The sequence below is a fragment of the Fundulus heteroclitus genome, chromosome 1 (assembly GCF_011125445.2).
Source record: "Fundulus heteroclitus isolate FHET01 chromosome 1, MU-UCD_Fhet_4.1, whole genome shotgun sequence".
In the NCBI taxonomy this organism is placed as follows: Eukaryota; Metazoa; Chordata; class Actinopteri; order Cyprinodontiformes; family Fundulidae; genus Fundulus; species Fundulus heteroclitus.
Genome location: NC_046361.1, coordinates 23,461,799 through 23,483,607, shown reverse-complemented (window position 1 = coordinate 23,483,607; position 21,809 = coordinate 23,461,799). Strand labels below are relative to the sequence as shown.

The window sequence follows — 21,809 nt, the reverse complement described above, 5'->3', positions numbered from 1 at the left end:
ACTGTTTGATTTTATTCGTTTGTATTTTAAGTCTACAACACTTTGCTCAATAGTGCCTGTGCAAATTCTCCCTTATCCGGGTCATCGCAACAGCAAACAGGCTTAAATCGGAGGCAACCAGACTTTTGCTTTCAGAATTGTGATGTTACAGTCTTTGTTGAGGGATGTAACAGCCATACATTCCTGTGGCGTGATGTTCGAAGTGGGCATTTTTGCACTATAGAGTGCCGCTGTGACCTTAATCCTAAGTTTTTCTGCCTCTGCCTCTGCCATGTTGTTATTTCTCATGGTTGATTCAGAGCGAAAGTCCAGTTGGTTCCAGTTTAAGCCTGTTTGCGTTTACTCAACCGTGTTATTTTTAAGACACTTAATGAATAAAATTGTATTGTATTGTATTGTATGAAGCTTGTATTAAGCTTATCACAAACTAATAACCTTTTGGGTTTTTAAGAAGCACATCTTCTAATCTTTAGAATAAAATTATGCTATTGAGCCTTAAAAAAGATAGGTGAGTTTTTCAGTATTTTTGATGTTGTTTCTGGGTACTTTGTTCTGGATGAGTTTTGTAGTATTTTGGATTGGTGTCTACTCCCGGAGAGGTTCCTCTCTGTTCTATATTTTCTCCATATGTGCCTAATCACTCTCACTGTGGTTAACTCGAGAACCAAAGCCTCACAAAAGACTTTGTAACTTTCCAACCTATTTTTTATATATATATATATTCGTATCGGGGCAGGATGACTTACATTATGATGTCTTTTAGCCTACTTTAGATTGTCAGATAGATCCCATTTAGTGAATTTCCATGATTCTGAGATCTATATCTGCAGGTTGTATTCAACATTATTCAGAGACATTTGTTCCCAACTGTTACCAACCACTAAAAAGCCCCTAAAGGTACGTTGTTTTTCCTAATAAGAAGGGCATCTCTGCTGTTTTTCCTGCTCCAATGTTTAAATGGATGTGGCTCGAAGATCCCCCAGTTGAATTTGTGTTATAAATAGCTTGACATTTTAACAAATCTAGGCTGTGTGGTTGGTAGCACCGTTGCCTTGCAGCTAGAAGGGCCTGGGTTCAGATCCCAGCCTGAGGTCTTTCCTCATGGAGTTTGCATGTCCTCCCTGTGCATGTGTGGGTTCCCTCCTGGTGCTCTGGCTTCCTCCCACAGTCCAAAAACATCCGTCTTAGGTTAATAGGCCTCTCCATATTGCCCCTAGGCGTGAGTGTGTGTGTGTGTGTGTGTGCTTGGCTGTTTGTCTCTGTGTTGCCCTGTGATAAACTGGCAACCTGTCCAGAGTGTGCCTCTCGGCCAATGACCATTGGAGATAGACAGCTGTGTCTCTGCACGGATATGGACATTGGCTGGATTTTAATGAAACTTTCATCAAATACTTTTCTTTGAAATCTCATCGGAAAGAAAAGAAAGTTGAAATGGGCCGCATTTAATAGAAATCCATTATGTTTTTTTATTTAAACCTAAAGAAACAACTTTTCTTAGACATTTCCTTGCATAAAATTGACCATTAACATGTGGAACGCTGTATATGATGAAGGGCTATGATTCATCACAGGAAGTGAACCACTTATTCACCATCATGTTTAACACTGATTGGTTCAATGGTACAAAAATAAAGGTAAAGAAGGTATGTTTAAGTAATAAGTCATTATTTCTGTGATATGAAAGGAGGGTTTTCTTAGTTACATTGTTATAAAAATAGCCTTGAACATGGAAACAGTGACAGAGTTTATGATAGAACTTAATCTACAACCAATCGTTTACATCTTTTCTGTAAATTCTGCTTTATCTCCCTCTTTTCACGAACATTAATGCCTTGTGTAGCATTACAGCTGCTTTTGTGGGATCCTAAGGAGCCTTTGCTATGTTAGTAACTCTCAATGGCTGTTGCAGCTTCTGCCAAACGAATAAGTTATCTTGAGTCTGTTTCTGAAAAAACAAACAAACAAATGTCCCAAATAAAATCCAACTTTCATCTGGTGATGAAAGCAGAGGTCAGGGGAAAAAAACACAGTGGGAGACCCAGGGAGGGAACTCTATTCTGTTTCTCACCACAAGAGGGCAGCATTGTCTAATCAGAAAGTGATGCTTTACATCAGGGGTGTCAAACTAATTTCTATATTGGGCCCCTTTGGCATCATGAAGGTTCTGCGTTACATTAACGCACAGTTTACTGAGTGTATATAGCTTCTGTATATATATCCATTTTATTTTTTTATTTTTTATTTTATTTTATTTTTTGTCTGCACCATCAACACCAAGTCAAATTCCTTGTAAGTGCAAACCTACTTGGCAATAAACTTGATTCTGATTCTGATTCTGATGAAGTCATTAAAAGGGCCGGTTGCACGTGTATAAATGATACTTTTGATTTCAAATATTCTTTCCAGTTCACATAGAAATATAAAACATGCACAGTAACATAAAAGTAGCACCCTTAGGTCCAGTTTATACAGTTTATCTGTAAAACAAAAATTGATATTGGGGTAAGTTGCATTTTAAACTCTCATCATTTTGCATCACTTTTTCTCTTTTTGGACATTTCTGGGTTGTTTTAAAGTGTTGTGGAAAAAATGGCATCTAGTGGCAGGATACTGTTACTACACAGTTAAAAAAATCAACATTTGCTACAGGAGGCACAGTTTTAGCCACTTTACACAATTTAAAAGGACATATGCCTCTACTTTATGAAATAATATGCCTTTTTTGGCTCTTGAGGGCCGGATAAATTGCCTTGACGGGCCAGATTTGGCCCACGGGCCTTGAGTTTGACACATGTGCTTTATGTGAATGAAACGTAAAATCTTCTTCTAATAAACAGTTGCATCGCCATATATTAAAACGTTGTTGAAAAGTTAAGTTTAGCATTTAAATTCAAAATGTGAGATTCATATAGTTTCAGTAGATTCAGAGTGATACATGTCAAGCTTTTATTGCAATTAATGTTGATGATCAGTGCTGACTGCTCACAAAAACCCAAAGTTCTTAGACAAATTAGAATATCACAAAGGTGGCGTGGAGGCAACCGGCCTATGGTGCTGCTGAGGTGTTGAGGAACCCCTGGTTGCTTTCATACTACACCTTTATTTGTTAGTATTGTTGAGGATTCTGTCTACCTTTCTCTTGACAGCAATCTACAGATTCTCTGGAGTTTAGGTCCAGCAAGGTCATTAAACCAGGTTTTGGTTTCTTTGGCATGGTTTCCAGGTGCCCTTCAGTTGAAAATTGAAATCAGCATCCCCTTAAAGCTTATTCCTAAATGTTATACTCTTTCTTGATAAAACATGGTGAACCAACTCTGGCTAACGTGTGGTTCTGTTGCAAGGACTCAAATGATTCAAAAACCTGGTTAAACATGAGTTTACCAGTAGAAGACAGGTTAAAAAATATGTGATTTATGTAAGTTCAAACCCACATAACAAATTAAAAGAGTGTTGTCTAAAATCTTACTGGTAAATCAGCAACCTGTCTAGATTATGACATTTTAGATCTACCTATAAACAGAAACTTAAAAACAAACTATATATGTATGTATGTATGTATGTATGTATGTATGTATGTATGTATGTATTTATTTATGTATGTATATAAATGTTAATGCTGCATGTGTAAAGTTTTGTTCTCTTCAGTTTGTTACAGATACTCAGTATTCACCGGACTACTCTCCTGGTGTAGATATCGCTTCTTAAAATCTTATTTAGCTTTGCCCCCTTCCTTTAATTTGCTCGGCCCAGGTTCCTCGGGTACGTTTCCAAAACAACTGTATCTAATCTAGATATTTCAGTGTTTACCTTTGAGATAAGGTCAAATCCTGCTCTGATTTCTTTGCATATAAGCCCTTTAAAATGTGTCTCTGCTGCTCTGCTCACACGTCTCGCTGCATACAGATGAGCAGTTTTACCTGAACGTTTTTTTCCCCCCGTCTTACAGACCTTAATGGCTTCCACTGTGAAACATTTTCCATTTCTCAGGGACAGTTTATAGAGTGGAAATCCTCACATTTAAAGTGCTTTTTATGGCCATCTCCGGTTCCTGAGGCACTAGTTTAATTTTAACATTAACATTCTGTTATTAAGGGGAGGTTATTTTCTTAATATAAACATATAAATGAAATTATTGTTTGAAGAATACTTTTCCATTCAATAATTGTCTCTAAAAAAGTAAGAAAAAAACATTTTGTGATAGAGATAACCATATTTTTGATGTTAGACTAGTGGCCTTGGAAGCATCTGCTAAATTTTAAAAGTTTATGTGAGCTTTTTAATGTATAAAAATACTTAAATCTATGAATTTGCATGCATGCTCCAACTAAATTAGTAATGTATGTCCAATCACAGATTGAATAGTTATTGGACTGACTGTGTAAATCTTTAGTCGACTATTCTTTTCTGCCAATAAAAGTTTATTTTGAATAAATAACTCTAAAAATGGTGAAGTTTTTCAGCTGCTTAAACAGAGGATGTGAAAGCTAAATCGTATTTCATATAAAAACAAAGATAAAAATTTTGAAAAGAAAACATAACCACATAAGGACAAACTTGGTTATATTTTTCAATTGATCTTCTCTGTGCATTTTTAGACGCTATACTTGAGTTTGCATTACCCGACCTTTGATAATCAGCAGGTACTGTGGACAACTGTCATTTCTTTTTGGGTTTGGAAACAAAGAAGTTAGTCAATTTTAACTTTTTGTCTCACTTAAATGTTTGTCATCAAACAAATGTTAATATCAGACAAGGATGATCTTTGTAAATACAATGACATCAATGCATTCATTTTTAATTTCTGGTTTATTTCAGCCTATACAAACTAACCTGACTCTGTATTGAAACTTACCCCCCCCCCCCCCTCCATGTTAATTTATGAATTAACTGTAGTCAACCTCATTTTTTGATCAATTCCATTAGCAACTCACAGGCCTGAATACTGCTAGACCTTCACAAGACAACAAGTAGTAGGCTATATGGTCACAAAAATCATCCTTTCCCAATCTACAAAAAAAAATCAGATGAGATGAGAAACAGCGTCAATAAGATCTATCAGTCTGAGAGGGTTGGAGTCTTCTGTGAGAAAGAAGTGCAATTTTTAGAGTGTGTGCCAACTGCTGCATTTGGCTTTATAAAAAGAAGAAAACATCTTAAGGTCAAACACTGTGACTGTAGTCTGATGGTCCGGGGCTGATTTGCTATGGACGACGTTCTGGGAATGATGGAGCCACAGGTTCTGCTCTCTACCACAAAATCCTAAAGGGGAATATAAACCATCACTTCCTGACCTGAACCTCAAGTGGCTAAACTGAAACAATTCTGCAAGGAGTTGACAATCCACGAACGCTGATATAATAGTCTTAACGTTTTGTTGACTGTCCATTGCCATCAAGCAAGGCACAATCATGTTGTTAGTTTTAGGCAACTTCTTTTTAACCTTAGGGCAGATTAGTTTGTTTTTCCAGTTACTAAGGAAAATCCTCGTTTAGAATTAGTGTTTTGTATCTTTTTTTTCTGCAATAAAAAAACAGTTTGACGATCTTTACACATTTAACTGTGACAAAAATGCAAAATAGGGGAGAAATCTAGAAGCAGGCAGATATTTTTTTCATCGCTCTGTAAATAAAAGTGGGCGATGATTGTCATAGCAGAATGGCTCAAAGTCCAAAAGGCATCAAAAAGGCACAACCAGGCATGCAAGTACTGAGGTGTTTAATAAATAACAGCATGGACAGCACAACAACAACAACAACAATAATAATAACATCAATATTTAAAAACTTGAAATCATTTTGTATTTATACACAAACTGTATATACTTTCATATTTGACTGTATAAACCATAAATATGACATGCGGTTCTCATAACTTAAAACTACTAGGACTTCTTTGACTGAGGTAGGGTTAGGGAACAAGAAGCTGAATGAAGAAATGCCTTTGGATGTGTGTGTGTGTGTGTGTCGTTTGTGTGTTTGCTGAATGCCGTGATAAGTGGGAGTGTGTGTTAGAAGAATTGGCAAGGAAGCTGCAGTGGCTGTTTCGCAGAAATGCATTTGCTTTCATAGTCCAGTGGTGAAGAGGGGTCCTCCTCTGTCAGGGCTTCAGTTTCCCTGCCCAAGACTTCCGGCTGAGAACGCACACGCACGCAGCGTTGATGCGGATGAAACGCCAGGCTGTCTGTTCCTTGAAGACGGTCAGGGCGCTTACAAATATGTGTGTGTTGGTGCAGTAGGAGTTCCAGTGGCGGCTGTCAATGCCGAGACAACCCGAGTTGCCCGACTTGGAGCCCTGCTTTCCGCCCCGTCCCCCAGGCCGCCCCCCGCGAGCGATTCCAGGGCCCCTGTGTGTCGGGGACCGGCAGGTGGTCTCGTAAAAAAGCTGTTTCTTTACCTTGTTGTTGATTGTAACGTTGGAGAGTACTGTCACTTCATTTCCAGATATGTCTGTGGCTCTTGTCTTGTTTTTCACCCAGGTGTTTATGCTGTCACACACAGAGTACTCTCCTCGATGCATGGTGTGTGAGCCCGCCCTGCGCTTTACTCTCACCCCCCTCGACCCTTCAATGTCATAATCCTCGCTGTCCAGGACGTCGTGCGAGGGGGTCACCTCGCTGAAGACGACGCGGGGCGAGGGACGGTAATGCCTCTTGGAGAAGAGCTTCGGGTCCACCACTGGGCTGAAGGGGTCTGCGGAGGAGCCTGCCGGAGAGCGCCCCATGACGGGGCTCCTGTTGTGCATGTTCGAGGCTGCGCGATGTGACCTCTTGGTCCTGTGATGGGTGGTCCTCTGATGCTGCTTTGAAGTGTGGTCCTGAGAAAGGTGTCCCCTGGCTGTTGCTGTCTCCTGCTGCCCTGCTCTGTGATTGGCTGCTCCAGGGCTTCGGGCCAATCCACCTCCCATGTTCAGTACAGCCTGGACACCAATCAGCAGCAGCAGGACCAGTGGTGACGACCTCATGGGCACAAGTCCTGGGTCAAAGATACAAAAACGGGTTAACTGTAAATGTATTACTGCTGAGATCGTATATTTTTTTCCCCCCTAAAAGGCATTTTATCAGAATATATAGCTTTTTATTTAACAACTGTCTCTAATATATTTTATTAAAGGGATTACATTTATTTATTTGAACCCCCTTGAACATTTTTTCTATTCCATCATGTGCTACCCAAAAACTATGCATTTCATTTTTAGTTTTTTCTTAGACTAACAAAAAATACTAAATAATTTTGAAGTGAAAGGAAAATTATCTATTTCAAAAAGGTTTTACAAAATAAAAAGAAAAATGAGGATCCTGTGCCCTTTTACTATGATAAACTTGAATAAAATCCAATGCCTTTAGAAGTGACCTAATTAGTAAATCTAAATCACCTGTTTAATTCTTAGTAGTATATGTCAATAAACGTTTATTGTCATTATGCAGCTCTAATGACAATTAGGTGAGATGTTGGCTCTGGATGCACACATAACACATCGACACAAAACAAAAACACTGATGGAAAAAGTGTGTACAGGTGTTCTGAGGTTCTAATTTTGTTAAAGACCACTGGTGAACAACAAACACATCATGAAGACCAAGAAACGCACCAGATAGGTCAGGGATAAAGTTGTAAAGCCGAAGCGTGTTTGACAACTCCACACCTACTAAGTCTTGGCCGTCCACTTAAACTGGCAGGCTAGGGAGGGACCCAAGAGGCCTATTGTAATTCTTGAAGCGTTCAAGAGATGCACAGCAGATGTGGAATAATCTGTGCACTCCACAAACAAGGACGTTATGCAAAAGTGGCAAGCAGATGGTTATTGCTGAAAACACAGTTCTGTTTACAGTTTACCATGTGCCATTTGGTGGACATAGCAGATGTAAGGTGAGGTACAACAACACTGATCAGGTTTGATCGTGCAACACCAATTCGAAAACCATGTCTGATTTTCCATCCGCTTCACAGTGGTCCGGCACTTTGTGTTGATTTGTCACAATCCCAGTAAAATAGATCCATGTGGAAAGGATCCAGGGGTTTGAATGCATCTGCAAGGAACTTTAAGACTAGACTAGACTATTTATGTGGATACATAATTTACAGATAGACAGAGATGAGAACTTAATCAGCAGGCTAGAACTGTTGGGCTAACACCACAACAGCTCTGTCTCTGCTGTTGTTGTGTCTTGCTGTGTGTGTGTCGCTGTGCTAGGCGTATATGTGTACCTGTGGAATGTGTCCGGTTGAAGTGGAAGCTCCTGTGGACTCTAGAGCCAAACTCCAACGAAGTCTGGGCCCCTCATACCTGCCATCTGGACCCTCCGAACGGCGGCTCTATGATACACATACACAGAATAAAGAAGGGAAATTTAGATTTTTTTAAAATAAGAGAACAATTCAGTTGGAATTTTTAAACAAATATAGCACAATTACATAACAACTGTGTCTATATCTTTAAATCTCTTAAATCTTACAATCATTAATTTTCAGTCGAAAGCAAAACACACCATGGATAAGTAACCTAGTTGTCACCTTTTTCAACATTTAGGCCTCAAAATAACAAGCTGCCTAGAGCTGAATAGAATTTAGAAAAGCAGGAAAACTAAAAGTACAATTTTCATACATTGATCCAATGCAATCTAAGTACACGCACTCGCAGATTTTTAATTTGTAAAGCTAAGACTTATCACTTCATTGGTATCTGTGGCATTTCACACCTCATTAAATGCTACGTCCTATATTTATCGTACAGGCTTTCAACTTGCGCCGCTCAAAGGAAATGAACACACGCATTCAAATGCTGTCATCCCCCCACCGGCATACAGCCCATGCATGTGCATGCAGGAATGCGTGCGTGGATATTTGTAGGAATAGTTTGCATATTTAGATATTGCGATGTTTGCAAATGTATTTCTTGCACACATGCAAACATCCAGGAGGTTACCGGGGTGAGTTGAAGCTGAGCTGTCAGGACTTATCTACGCTGCATTTGTTGCATCCATCATGCTGTTGCAGAGACAGTGTTGGAATACCACAAAGTTTACGGGTGCTGCAAATATTTACCTCTAGAAGTTTAATGTTATTGCCTTGTTGTGAAGGTTGCAGCCTTCTGGTTGGATATAGCAAAGCTCTGTAAGCAGTTAGTGGTCAATGGTATATTTCTTTGGAAAAACACGGACACTCGTGTTTTTAATTTCACCTTCTGAGGCACAGAGGTCCTCTGGAAAATCTTCTTCTGCTATGCAGCAAGATCCATTAGGTATTAGAACTGCCTGCATCGTGTACATCAGCTTGCAAAGACAGGCAGCTGAGACGTATCAAAATGTCACTGGCTCTGTTCCCTTCAGAAATCTTAACTGGGCTAGAGTGGAGAAATTTGGCATTTTAATCTCCTGCTCTGGAATTTTCCCACAAGCTAATATTGTTCAAGGCTATGAGGACTTTTTTCTTCTTCTTTGAACCAAAATTCCCCCATTTGGTCATTGACGAGGCAGTTAGGTACAACTGGTAAGACTTTTTCAGATTTTGTCGCATTACAGCCACGCATTTGAATAAAGATGATAATGAAGATAAAGAATACAAATAAAGATGACAAGCACACAAAAGTGCTAAAGTTTAAAACTTGATGATGGGTGCGCTGTTTTTCTTTTTAGGAAATCGAAAATATTCAGGGCCAGCACTCTCTGTGTGTCTAATTTATGTTTAATGTGAGTAATTTGGCCTTTTGGCTGAATTGGTATACAGCGAGTTCTGGTCCTTTGTATTTTCAACCACCTTCAGCGCATTTTAGCAGAACTTTGTCATAGAGCAACTTAGTTACCCTTTTCCCCCCAAATAAAAATAAGAAAAGCATTAAGTGCATTTGTAGTCCTCTTTATGCCACTCACAGTAACGTGCAGAGTTAGTCTTCTGCCATTCGCAGTGTTTTCAGTTTTGGTCTCATCTGGCCAGGGCAGATCTTCCACATGTGCGCTGCGTCCCATTCGTGGCTCATGCTATACTCTTTTTTTTTTTTTTTTTTTGCTGCCATGCTGTTTTGGAATGACAGGTTGAATCCTGGTCAGTGATATGTTGAAAACTTAAGATATTATTTCAGAGCCAATCCTCATTTAAACTTCTCCACAGTGTTTTCTACTAGTAAGTTAACTTCAGAAGGGATATGGCTGCACTGGATTTTATTTAGAGGTATCATAAGAAAGGGGACTGAATTCAAATGCCGGTCACACTTTTCATATATTTTATATATATATATATCCATATATATATATATATATATATATATATATATATATATATACTAATTTTAAGAACCATGTATGATTTCCCTTCCACTTCACAACTATACACTGCTGTACATTGGTCTTTAATAAGCAGTTCCCAATAAAATACAATGCAGTTTGTTATTGTAATGTAGAAAATTGTGCAAAGTTCTAGTGTAAATGTATTAAAGTAGTTTATTTAAATTTTTAATTAAATAATTAAGTACATTTATCGCCCTACTTCAATTATGAAAGAAACAGTGTTTTTTAGTCCAAGGTAATAATGATTAGTGGTCAAAACTCTTGACCACTGTCTCAGGCCTTTACATCCTGTTGCTTTCCTTTGGAAATATCCTGTAGTATTTTCCTCAAGAATAACTTTAAATTGCAAGGAATCGGTATCCAAATTCCTTCCGACTCTGTTAATGTCTTGAGCAACGTAAATATGTACTGAAACTCGGAAGGTCAGTTTGCATTGTTTCTGCAAAACAATCAAGTAATCTTGGGTGTTTAATCATGTTTTGACAACATGATTAAACAGTGATATCTTTTGACTTCAATAAACACAATCAAACACACTCAGCTTCGCATAGTATACACATCAGGAGGTGGTCCAAACATGCAGCAAGTTGAAAGATCCAGGCTGACGGGCAGCCGGCTATTTACACAGCCCGAGGTGAGCCTGGAGGATCCTAATGTTAAAAATATGTGGTGTGTGTTTAATGCCGGCGGAGCCAGCGTAAACACTGCATCCCAGGAGCACAGGGGTCATAGAGGTTTACAGAACACCTCTGAGTTATAGGATTACCTCGGGACTTGCTCAAAAGTTTTCTGATTATACGACTGACCCTCTCACAATGATACTGTACGCAGGCTAACAAATGTGGATTACAGCAAAGCATGGGATTCTGTTTTTAAATGTGGAAAAGATTTCCTTTTCTTTTCTATTTTTTGCATTTACAGACTTGCAGAAACATACGTTTTTTTTCTTAATAGTGAACTATTGTCAACCTTTTCCACACTTCTTAGTCTCACTGTTGAAAGCTGGCTGAAAACGGCTCACTCAGCACCTAAAACATCCCGAGCAGAGCAAAAGAAATCAAACCGTGTGGTGCAATGACCAGTAAGAGTTCATATTTGCATCTGATTTAAATCCTTTGGTCGGAGTTTAAGAGCGACATGTATGAACCAAGGTCTTCTAGCTTTGTTAGCCAATCCTGCTTTCTAAAAAAAGACTAGTTAAATATCTAAAGATGTTTAAACTGAGAAATATTACGGCTCACCTGAGACTATATTATTATTTTATTTATTTCAGCAACATTTACTTATTTGAACTCATTTTTATCGGGTGTCAAATTTGCAATGACATGTGGCACAACAATTTAAATGATAACTTTCAAAGTTGTGCTGAGTGTAACATCCCATACCCATTATCACAAATTAAATTATTCTTCTTTCTTGTAAAGGCATCATTCATTTGTACACCACACAATGGGAGATGCCTTGATGCCTTTCTATTTTGTATCCACATTTTATTCTTACTTGCTTTTATTCTGTATTTTCCCCCTGTATTTGAATCATGTAAAGCACTTTGCATTGTCTCTGTACTGAAATGGGCTATACAAATAAATTTGCCTTGCCTTGCCTTGCCTTGCCTTGAAAGAATAGGAACGCTATTTGTGTCGAAATAATGACAAAGGAATTCCAAAACCCTTACAGCAACAGAAACAACTGCGTGTGATTCATGGCTCACGCAGTGATTCAAAAAAGCAGTTGTTTAATAGGTTGTCATGAATCACACAATAAGCGGGAGCCTCCAAGGATGATTTCTGTGCAGAAGCGGGCCTGCGTAGTTTACTGGAAAGTGAGGAGACTCCCTTTTCACAATGGGCTCCATGCAATGCTTTGCCAGCCAGTGAATCAAAAGCACTTTCATTGTGTAATTTCTCCTTTTCAAATGCTACAATGACATAAGCTTGATAAGGCACCACCAGGATAAACAAGCTCTTGTTCAGGCTGGAAAGGGTTCCCTCTAATGATCAAAGTTTATGTAACTTGGGAAAAGTCACAGGTTTCACAGCTGCGTGGTTGTTAAAATAAAATAATAGTTATAATAATAAAAAACGCCCTGGAAAGCAGGAGACGGAAACACTTCAGACAGAGATGTATCACTCAGCCAGCAGCATTGGAGCACAGCCACAGTGTTACTGGTACCCCACAACAGAGTGTTTGCCGGCAGCACTTTTTTGTTTTGCCAGCCAGTCAGCAAAAAAGATCTACGGATGAGGCTCTTGCGCTCATGGTGCGTCACATTACAACATTTGGCTGAGGCAAAAGGTTAAGGAAACCCAGGTGGCCCAAACCATGGAAGGCGAGCATCACTTTCCATCAGTTCGAGGCTAGTTTACCGTAAGCGACGGATTCCCTCTATCTGTGGGATGCATTATTCATCAGTAACAAGTCCCTGTTAAAAGATGAGCAGGAGAGTTGTGTCAACGGTCCGCTCAAACAAAACACACGCATCTGTCGGCGTGATGACAACAGCATCAGATTATGAGCGGGTGAGAAGGAGAGACTGACAGCAGCAGAGGCGGTGAGAGGAAGAGCGAAGAGGATGAAGAGGGAGGCTTGCAGAGGAAAAAGTGAGAAAGGTAAACAGTTCTCCTGAATCTCTCAACAACTCAGTGTAGTGCATTTCCTCCCGCTGTCAACCACTGGAAATAATCACTGAGCGGGATGACTGCCAGGTCAGCTTGCTCCCTTTCACATAAGTTAGGCTGACTTATGAGGATTGTTTTATTGGAAACAAAAGCCCTCATTTCAAATTAAATGTTACTGCTGTAATTATTATCTATTTAGTGTTTCACGGTCCTTTGTGATGAGAGCTTTTCATTTCTGGAAATGAATTCTCAGTTGGATAAGCAGGCGTGCAAATTCAGTTCAATCACCAAGAGGCTGCTGCAAATCCAGTTTTTGTCACGTAACACGATGCCATATGGTGTGCGCACATTTAAGGTATGAGAGGCAGACGGTAAAAAACGGCCAACCTGAAGATAAATGTTAGTGTTCATACGTGATGCCATGTAATGACTTAGTTAAAAGGTAACATTTTAACAACAGTTTTTCAAAGGCTTAACATGCCACAAAAATATTTTTTCTAGGTTTGCATGAAATTTACAAAAAAATATTTCCAGTAATCTGACAATATTTGTCCACTTTTGCTAAGTTTTACATTTCAAATGGGTTATTTATAAATAAACCAATACCAGTGATGTTTAAAGCTTTATACACTAATGTTCATCAAATGGTGATTTCTTTGTTTAAAGCCTACAAGAAAATAAGGTCATTTGTGACCTCTAAATTAGGAGTGTTTTCATTTGCAAATTTCAAATGTTTCAGTAAAACGTTCACTGTGCAGTTCTTTGTCTCATTCCTTGTAAAGAACTTCAGACATATGAGTCATAATCAATGGATAGTTACTGCAGGACTACTTTAGTTAGTAAGGTAAAAATGTAATAAATAATTGAAATGGCAACTGAAAAATAATTTATATGGATCCAAGGCTCTATATATTGAAATAACATTAAGCTAGAGATGAGCTCCAGGTCCATATTTCCTGTTGTTAGGGTGTAGAAGTGCAATTGTTGTGTTCATGATTGTAATGTTAAGAAACAATGTTTTTCTCTGTGAAAAAGGAATTTTCTATACATTTAAAAGGAATAAAAAGCAAGCATGCAAGCATTAAAAGTCCCAAATTGAACTATATCACTTATTTTATAGCACTCTGCTCTAGGAACCAGGCATAGGCCTTTACTGAGCTGCCATACTGCTAAAACAAATCTTTAATAACAATAGGTGCAATGAAATCTTTAAGAATGTGCAAACAATTGTGTTTTTTTTTTTTTCAAATGCTGAGCATTGTTAAAGTGTGAACATTGATTTTTTGGGACTGTTTGCAAGCTATTCATTCATTCATTCATTGTTTTGCGGTGATCATCCAACAAAGTTGAGTTTCACAACCTTACAAAAACAAAGGCTGTATGGGGCCTTCTGTTTATACTTGGAATTTCTCTTCAATCTAGCATTCCAAGTAGGCAAAAAGGAGTTTTCTCACCAATTCAGACTAAATAAAATTCAAAAAAGAAATTATACAAACTTTAGTGAAATCTGCAGTGATAAACTGTGAGTAGGCACTTCTGATGGTTTGTATCCTATCAATTCCTACAGTTTTTTCTCTAGAAACTGTTTGCCAGTGTCGCAACTGTTTGAATGCTGAAAAATAGATTGCTATAAACATTTATTAAACCCTTGTTGCTGATAATATGCTGGTTTTCACATATGAAAATGTCCCTGGATTTTGAACTCCCACTGCAACTCTTCACCTGGGTATGCCATCTTTTTCACACCTAAGTTCTGACCCTGAAAAAGTAATGGAGTCCAATGCTAGTGCAAGAACAAGTCTCTTCGATAGACACAAGGCTTCCTTAAAGGCTGTTTTATTGCTTGTGAATATCTTCTGACACATTTAAAATAGTTTCTAGACAAGTGGATCGACAGCCTACAGTATAGTAAAGAAATGTTTTTCAGAATTAATAATCTGATATAAAGCACTGAATAACCACTAGGTGTCCTTCTTCAGGTGCAGGAGCTGAATCTCAAACAAACTTAGGTAAAACCAAAAGGGAAACCTGATTTAGTATTTCTGTTTAACAAACACCTGGGAAAAAAAGAAAAAAAAAACTATTATAAACATCTTTGCTAAAAATCTCAATTATAATTTTTTAAAACATATAAAATGCTTAGTTTTGCATAAAATTATATAGATTCAATGTTTGCATTCAATTCCCATTTCACAAAGATTAACAAATTAAAACACAATTACCTACTTGGGAAGAGAACTGGAGCCATTTACTATCCCACCACAACTACAATATCATACTGCTTATTAAAAAAAACACATGTCTTCATTTTATTGATATTTATTTAATAAATATGAGCTTGCAAGACCTTCTTTAGAGGATACTTCTAAAAAACTGCTTCACAATGATTTCACAAAGTGCAACATGTAGTATTCTTAATATTTTGGACATTATTTATATTTTTCATACACATTTTCCCTGTTTTAGAGCTAATTTTGTTGCAATTTGAAATGGCACCATTGTTTTTGTTTACTGCCTCTTTCCAGAACCATTGAAACAAAATCTCCTCCAGATACAGCATGTATTTGATGATGGATAACAATAAAGATAAGTGTAAGTCTACGTATGTTCTGCTGTTCTGAACACAGAATGGGGCGCCAAAGTTGATGCACCCTTGTTTTACCGCTAATCCACTTTGGGAGGTAGCCATGACGGCCATGAGAAATAAAGGTAAGACAAAATAAAAAAAATAAAAACAATAGGATGTAAGGATCTCCAATAAAACACTAAAATTCAAGACTGAGAAGCCTTTTTGCCATTTTTGGGTGTTTTCTTTGTGCGTTTGTGTCATGGAGCTGCCAAACAAAATAGTCACAGGGAGTGTAAGGCAAAAATATACGAGTGATGGCAATAGCGCAATGTGTCATTCAAAAAAAGTTATTGCCATTAACTCCCATTTGTCAGTTGAAGTTAAGTAGCTTAAGGTAAACAAAAAAAATCACTGCACATCAGCTTAAGGTAGTTCCTTCAGAAGTGGTCATGACTGTGAAGAGAACGAAACAACAGCAGGTGTATCTGACTCCTTGGAGAGGCAGATATTCAGCCCACATTTCATATGCAATACTCCTGTCTATACTTACCCAACTGGGTAACACTCTGCAATTCTTTCAGGCTCTGCCGAGCCATTTTTATTTATGGTAGCTCACATCTAATGGGATGTATGAATGAACAGAGGCTGCTTTACGAGGGGCTTGTCATTGACGCTTTATGACCGCCATGTTTTGTAAAAGTGCCTGTCGTGATATGATACAAACACACACAATTAGCAGCAGCGCAGTCTGCAGGTGCAGGCAGAGAGTTGTGCAACTTGATCCTCCAGTGATACACAGAACCAAAAGCAGAAAAAAAAATATGCAGATGGTAGAACTTTGCATAAAGCATTGGATGTGTTTGGACTGCTGCCATGGGAATAATGAGTCATATCCCAGCTAGATATTACCAGGAGAAATGCCCGATACACACGCATGTTGTCGTGTCGGGGCTAATGAGTTATAGACCACGGCCTTTCGAGTCAACATTCCCAGCTGCATGTCGTGAAAGCACACACAACCTTGTAACATTGCTGGATTGACTTGCATGATGTAAACGACAAAATAATCCTTAAAGGCCGGTTGGTAGTTCAGTGCTAATTTTGGAACTATGGTCTGGATGAGGCTCATGTTTTTGCTTTTCCTGTGATGGACTGCTGACCTGTTATGGATGTTCCCTCCTTATCGCCTGATGACAGCTGGCAATGGCTCCAGACTTTTACAACCCTGAACAAGACAAAGGGAGTTTGGAAAATAGAAAGATGGATGGACTAAAGAACTTGGATAAAAAAAGTCATCTAAATTTAGTCACAGGCCTTTATGGTTAAACGAGAGCAACCAGTAGACAAAATATTGTATCTTCCATGCTCAATGGATTATATCTTCAAACTATATGGATGTTTATGTGATGCCTTTTTGTATAGAAAAGTCTGGAAGAGTAGGTTTAAAAGCCAACAGTAAATTAAAGACACATGTAGCCTGACAGACGTGCAGCGGCAGATCCAGATGAATGAGATTTCAGCTAAAAGTGTCATCATTTTTTCATAGCCAGCCTCAGCATCTCCTCAGGCTGATATGGTAATGTCAGCTAAGTAGTCTCTGGGATTTGTTTATTAATCTTGAGATTTAAATTGTATGTAACTTCAGTGTGTTTTCTTAACATGTACATTTTTAGTTACATATAGTAAGCGGAAGAGGATGGACGGATACATTCCAAAATAATTTTCTTTATCAATTACGTATTTAATACGTAAATTGGTCACTTTAGAAGCCTTAGACTAAACTTTTGTTATGCATTTGTCAAAAAATATTCAGGTACTTGAGCATTTATATAATGTGTAGATGATTCCCAAAGAGAAGAACATAAACTTTCTATGAAACAATATTATGATAAATCAATCTGGAAAATAGCATTTATCTATGCAGTTAACTCAAATAAATATTGGTTGAGTTACGGAAGGCAATACTGTAAAGCTGGATAAATGAATGATTTTCTGACTCCTAACACACTGATGAGAATTTCAGCAAGCTTTTTGTATTTAAAAAAGTCAAAACACAACTTCCATTGCTATGTACTAAATGTATCATGTATAAGTTTATCTTATTTAAAGCAAATCACTTTCATGAACTATAAAGATTCTTTGATTTCAATAATGTGTATAGCAACAGGCATAAACAGCCAAATAAGACCTGTTAACACCAGTTTCAGTATCAAATATTTTGTAGCTATAACAATTTTAATTGGTAATAAGGTATTAAAAAATTGAATGTGAATCACACATTTTTTTTTAAACCATGACTTTACATTGTGTTAAACACATTGTGAGTCACTAGCATGTGGTCGCTATGGTACCAACAATGATAGGTCTGGCCCTAGGAGGCATCCTTTATTTACTGCTTGGTAACAGCAGCACATCCTGAGATTATGTAATCTCAGCCTCTGGTCCTTGCTTTGATGTTTGAATTTCTGTTACCGTGATTCTTCAGCAGATTTCTGACATGTAACACATGGTCAGTGCCAAATGCTTGTGATCAAAGTCTGTTTGCTACTGGGTGAGAATGCAAAGGAAGTCAACGTGTAAATCTGTATGTTTGTTGAAAATCTTTACTTGGGTGCATCACAATGGTCAGGACATTGGATTCATGGGCTCCTGGTAATTGAGCCTATAACAAACCTATTTTAAGAGAATTTTAATATATTTCATGTTTAAATCTTTATCCCCATGTCTTTTTGTTTAAAAGGTGGGCGACTCAAGTGACCTGTTATGAACCAGAAATACTGGAAACATTACATTTTCTGCCATGAAGTCCTGGACACCGGAAGAATGAGACAACCAGTGTCAACTAGACAGACACACATTTCCTGCTAAAGCACTTTATTCCCCTTTGAAATGTCAAAGAATGCAACTTCTGCAGTACAAAGCAACATTTACTATCCAAAGTGCTATAGAGTCAAACCGCTCCAAAGGAAGAAAAAAACAGTGTGACACCAGTTCTGTACATCAACTTGTATTAACTTGATGGATTTACTGTGTGGGGCTCTACAACATTCCTAAACTTTGTAGCCCACAGGTACTGGATTTCAGACCTTAGAATGTATTTTTCAATTAAATGTCAAAAAGATGGATCTTTATTTGAATCTCTGCTGACATCTAGTTAAGCACGCAGGTGTGACATTTTATCTGAAGGCTTCTCAATTCAACTGTATTCTGCCAATGTACTTCTTAAGCAAGTTAAATTTTTCTTTAACCATCCACCCATCCATTTTTTAACATGTCTATCCCTTGTGGGGTCGCGAGGGGTGCTGCTGCCTATCTCCAGCTGTCAATGGGCGAGAGGTGGGATACACCCTGGACAGGTCGCCAGTCTATCGCAGCTTTCTTTAACCAACTCTAAATAATTTCCATGGTAACCGACTTTGCAGTCCAGTCTCTGCAATCTCATTGCCCCTAACAAAAACAATTATAAATTCATGCAATAAAGTCCTTATTTCAACAAAGGAAGTTGAGACTCTGATTATTAGGTTGAGAAAGGTTTGTAATGATTATAAACAATCAGTTACATTTTTTTTTACATATTTAGTTGTAGAAAAGTGAACAAAAGTGTATTTGAGCGACATCTTGAGAGAATCAGAGCAGCCTTAGAGTGTGGAAAATAAAAGCAAGGGATTGTAAAAAAAAAAAAAAATCTTCAAAAGAAATGTCTTCAGTCTTTGCTTTCATACTTTGCCTGTCTCTCATTTATCTGTCTTCCCACTTTTTGCTCCTGGAATCTGACCTACTGCTCACAGTTATAAGCCAGAGGTTATTTCCTGAGTACATAGCAGATTGTGTGTCTAACAGAGAACAGATTTCTGAACCGCTCAAGTTCATGTGTGCAGGTGGAGAGTGCCTTGTCTCGTCTCTGAGGAAAGCTACATAGTCAATGTGTCTGATAGAAATCCAGAAGTCTGCTTATTCAAGGTTAGATTATGTGTCCCTCACCATGAGAACCTAACTAAGATGGGGAAGAAATGATTTCTGCCTGCCTTAGAGGTTTTAAAGAGACCTCTTTAAAGACAACGTTATAAGACAGTTTGTATCCTACAATGTATCTCCTAAGCATTTTCAAGACATCTGTGTTGTTGAGACTACACTTCTGGTAATGTGCATAAATACAGCTTAATTAGTATGTTAAAGAGTACCTTTAATGAAAAATTTACTTTTTGCACATTTTTATACTTCCATTTGGGTCTCCAGTGCTTCTAGAAACAGTCCAAGTGCTAAGAAAAAAACAAAAACAAAACATCCAGCCATTTTTTGGCCATACGTAAATGTTCTGTTGGTGCCTAAAAATAAGCTGCTTTATACACCTCCTGATTATTGCATCACAATAGGCATGGGCACTTCCCCTCAACGAACTCCTCCAAGTTTAGTAGAGGAGCACATTGACTGCACAATGGAGAGGACAAATGTTTTTATGTTGGCAGCAATGTGTCTGTGCACAGCGTGGCTTCATTTTATTTTTGATGGCAATGACCCAGCCAGAGACAACCTTCCTTGACATTGCCAAGGAAGGACTGTTTTGAAAACTACTGACAGTACATGGCAGGATTTTACCAAAAGGATTCTACTGACGGAAAATTCTGTCCCTCCTGTTTCCTGGAAATCTGCAGATGACAGAGATGCAAGTACCTAATGGTTTGTCTTGAGTGTTATGTTTGACATGACAACTGTTGTTGCGATAGCTGAGCGTGCCATTAAAGGAGAGCCGAGTGACGGCTGCCTTTAAAAAACAAGAAATAAAAGAGCAGAGCGCAAGCACAGGAAACTGTCCTGTGATATTATTGTATGTGTGAATTTATTAATTTTGTTTTGAATGGGCTGATCCTTGCTTGCAGTGTAGGAGTCTACACTTCTGTAAACTTCTCTGACTCAGGATCAAAGATGTACGCCTGTACCGTTGTGCATCTGCGTCTGCAGCCGTTTTCACGTGTTTAAAGAGCGAGTGAAAACATTAAGTTTGGGGGGGGGGGGGACGCATTTTAAATGTGCTCAAAATGAGCAAAACTGGAGAGGTGAAATCTCATTATCTAAGAATGATTTGGTGAAAAAATGTAAAGAATGTTGTTGGGTTAAAATAAGTATAATTGCTTTTTTGTCCAAATCAGAAAACATTGGTCTTTCTCCATGGCATTGTACAGCATGACACTGACTAACACAGGTGTTGCCTGCTTTATTCTCTGCTTTGAGAAGTATCCTCTTGACGTAGGCGCGATCAGCTGTTAACCGTCACAATGTGTGTAAAGTAACCCGGTGCACTCCAAATATTCTCTACATGTGTTTGTGCTTGTTTAATTTTCCACAGTATATCAATCGGCTAAAAACTTATCTTAAACAAGCTATTGACCAGAGTGAGTTGGAAAAAGTTGTTAAGTATAAGAACAAATGGACTACAGTAGCGCAGATGCTATTGGCGGGTTGCCGGTTCAATCCCCCAACCCGTCGATGTAAGGCAGCCTCGCTTCTGTTAGTCTTCCCCAGGGCAGCTGTAGCTACTAACAAAGCTCACCACCGTCACGGCGTGAATGTGTGTGTTAATGGGTGAATGACTGATTGTAGTGTAAAGCGCTTTGGGGTTGTCGGACTACGTTATGCGATTTTACCTTTTAGCATAAAAAGAATGATCCAAACTGTGGTTTCTTAATCTACTGCAGGCCTGTGCAGAACATACCAAGGATGTGATTCAGTCATTTGATTCAGGTGTGTTGGCGCTGGGATTCTTCTAAAAGTTGCTGTACATTGGCTCTTGAGAACTGGTGTTGTAACTTTGTTTTACACAAAATAACTTTTTTTTGTGTTTTTCGATGTTAATAATCTGAAAAGTAATTACTTGTAAGTAAGAAAAAAAAGATAGTACTGGTAGTCTTCTTTCGGCCAGCTGAAAACACTTAGTTTTGGCATCATAAGGAAATGAATTTAAATGAGAGGAACAGTAAAGCAGAACATTTTAGGAGTTTTGAAACTAGCTTTTTAGGACCTTGGGGGATCTTGATATCAGTAACTATTCCATGCCTAATTGCATGCTACTATGTCATTTAAGAGCAAAATAATGGACATGTGAACTATAAGTCACATTCCTTTTGATTGGAAATTTCATGTTTAATTTCACAATAAAATAAGATTATTTTTTGAAAACAAGCACATACTCTTCCAGGAATCCATGCATCTCTGGCCTGAAGTTTGTTTTTTTAAATCCGATTTTCATCTGCTGTTTAATGTAAAAAAAAAAAAAATCCTAGAGGTAATTTACTACTCCAGAGTTGTGGGTTTTTAAACAGCAACGTTGGTTCAAAGTACACACACA

The 21,809-nt window shown here is 38.2% G+C and overlaps 1 protein-coding gene across 3 annotated transcripts in view; it reads right to left on the bottom strand.

The window, feature by feature from the left end:
• Positions 1-5,550: 5,550 nt before the first annotated feature.
• Positions 5,551-21,809, bottom strand: part of ngfa (nerve growth factor a (beta polypeptide)) — a 31,409-nt gene continuing 15,150 nt past the window's right edge. For 2 of the 3 annotated variants that reach the window (XM_012876457.3, XM_021323542.2), the window contains exons 2-3: positions 8,205-8,312; positions 5,551-6,971 (exon numbers count right to left, since the gene is read on the bottom strand). In XM_012876457.3, the coding sequence (XP_012731911.1) occupies positions 6,097-6,960 (864 nt within the window). In that variant the 5' untranslated portion in view covers positions 6,961-6,971; positions 8,205-8,312 and the 3' untranslated portion in view covers positions 5,551-6,096. Of the gene's footprint in view, positions 6,972-8,204; positions 8,313-16,626; positions 16,692-21,809 lie in introns of all 3 variants that reach the window. The other variant, XM_036138219.1, reaches the window with a different exon arrangement.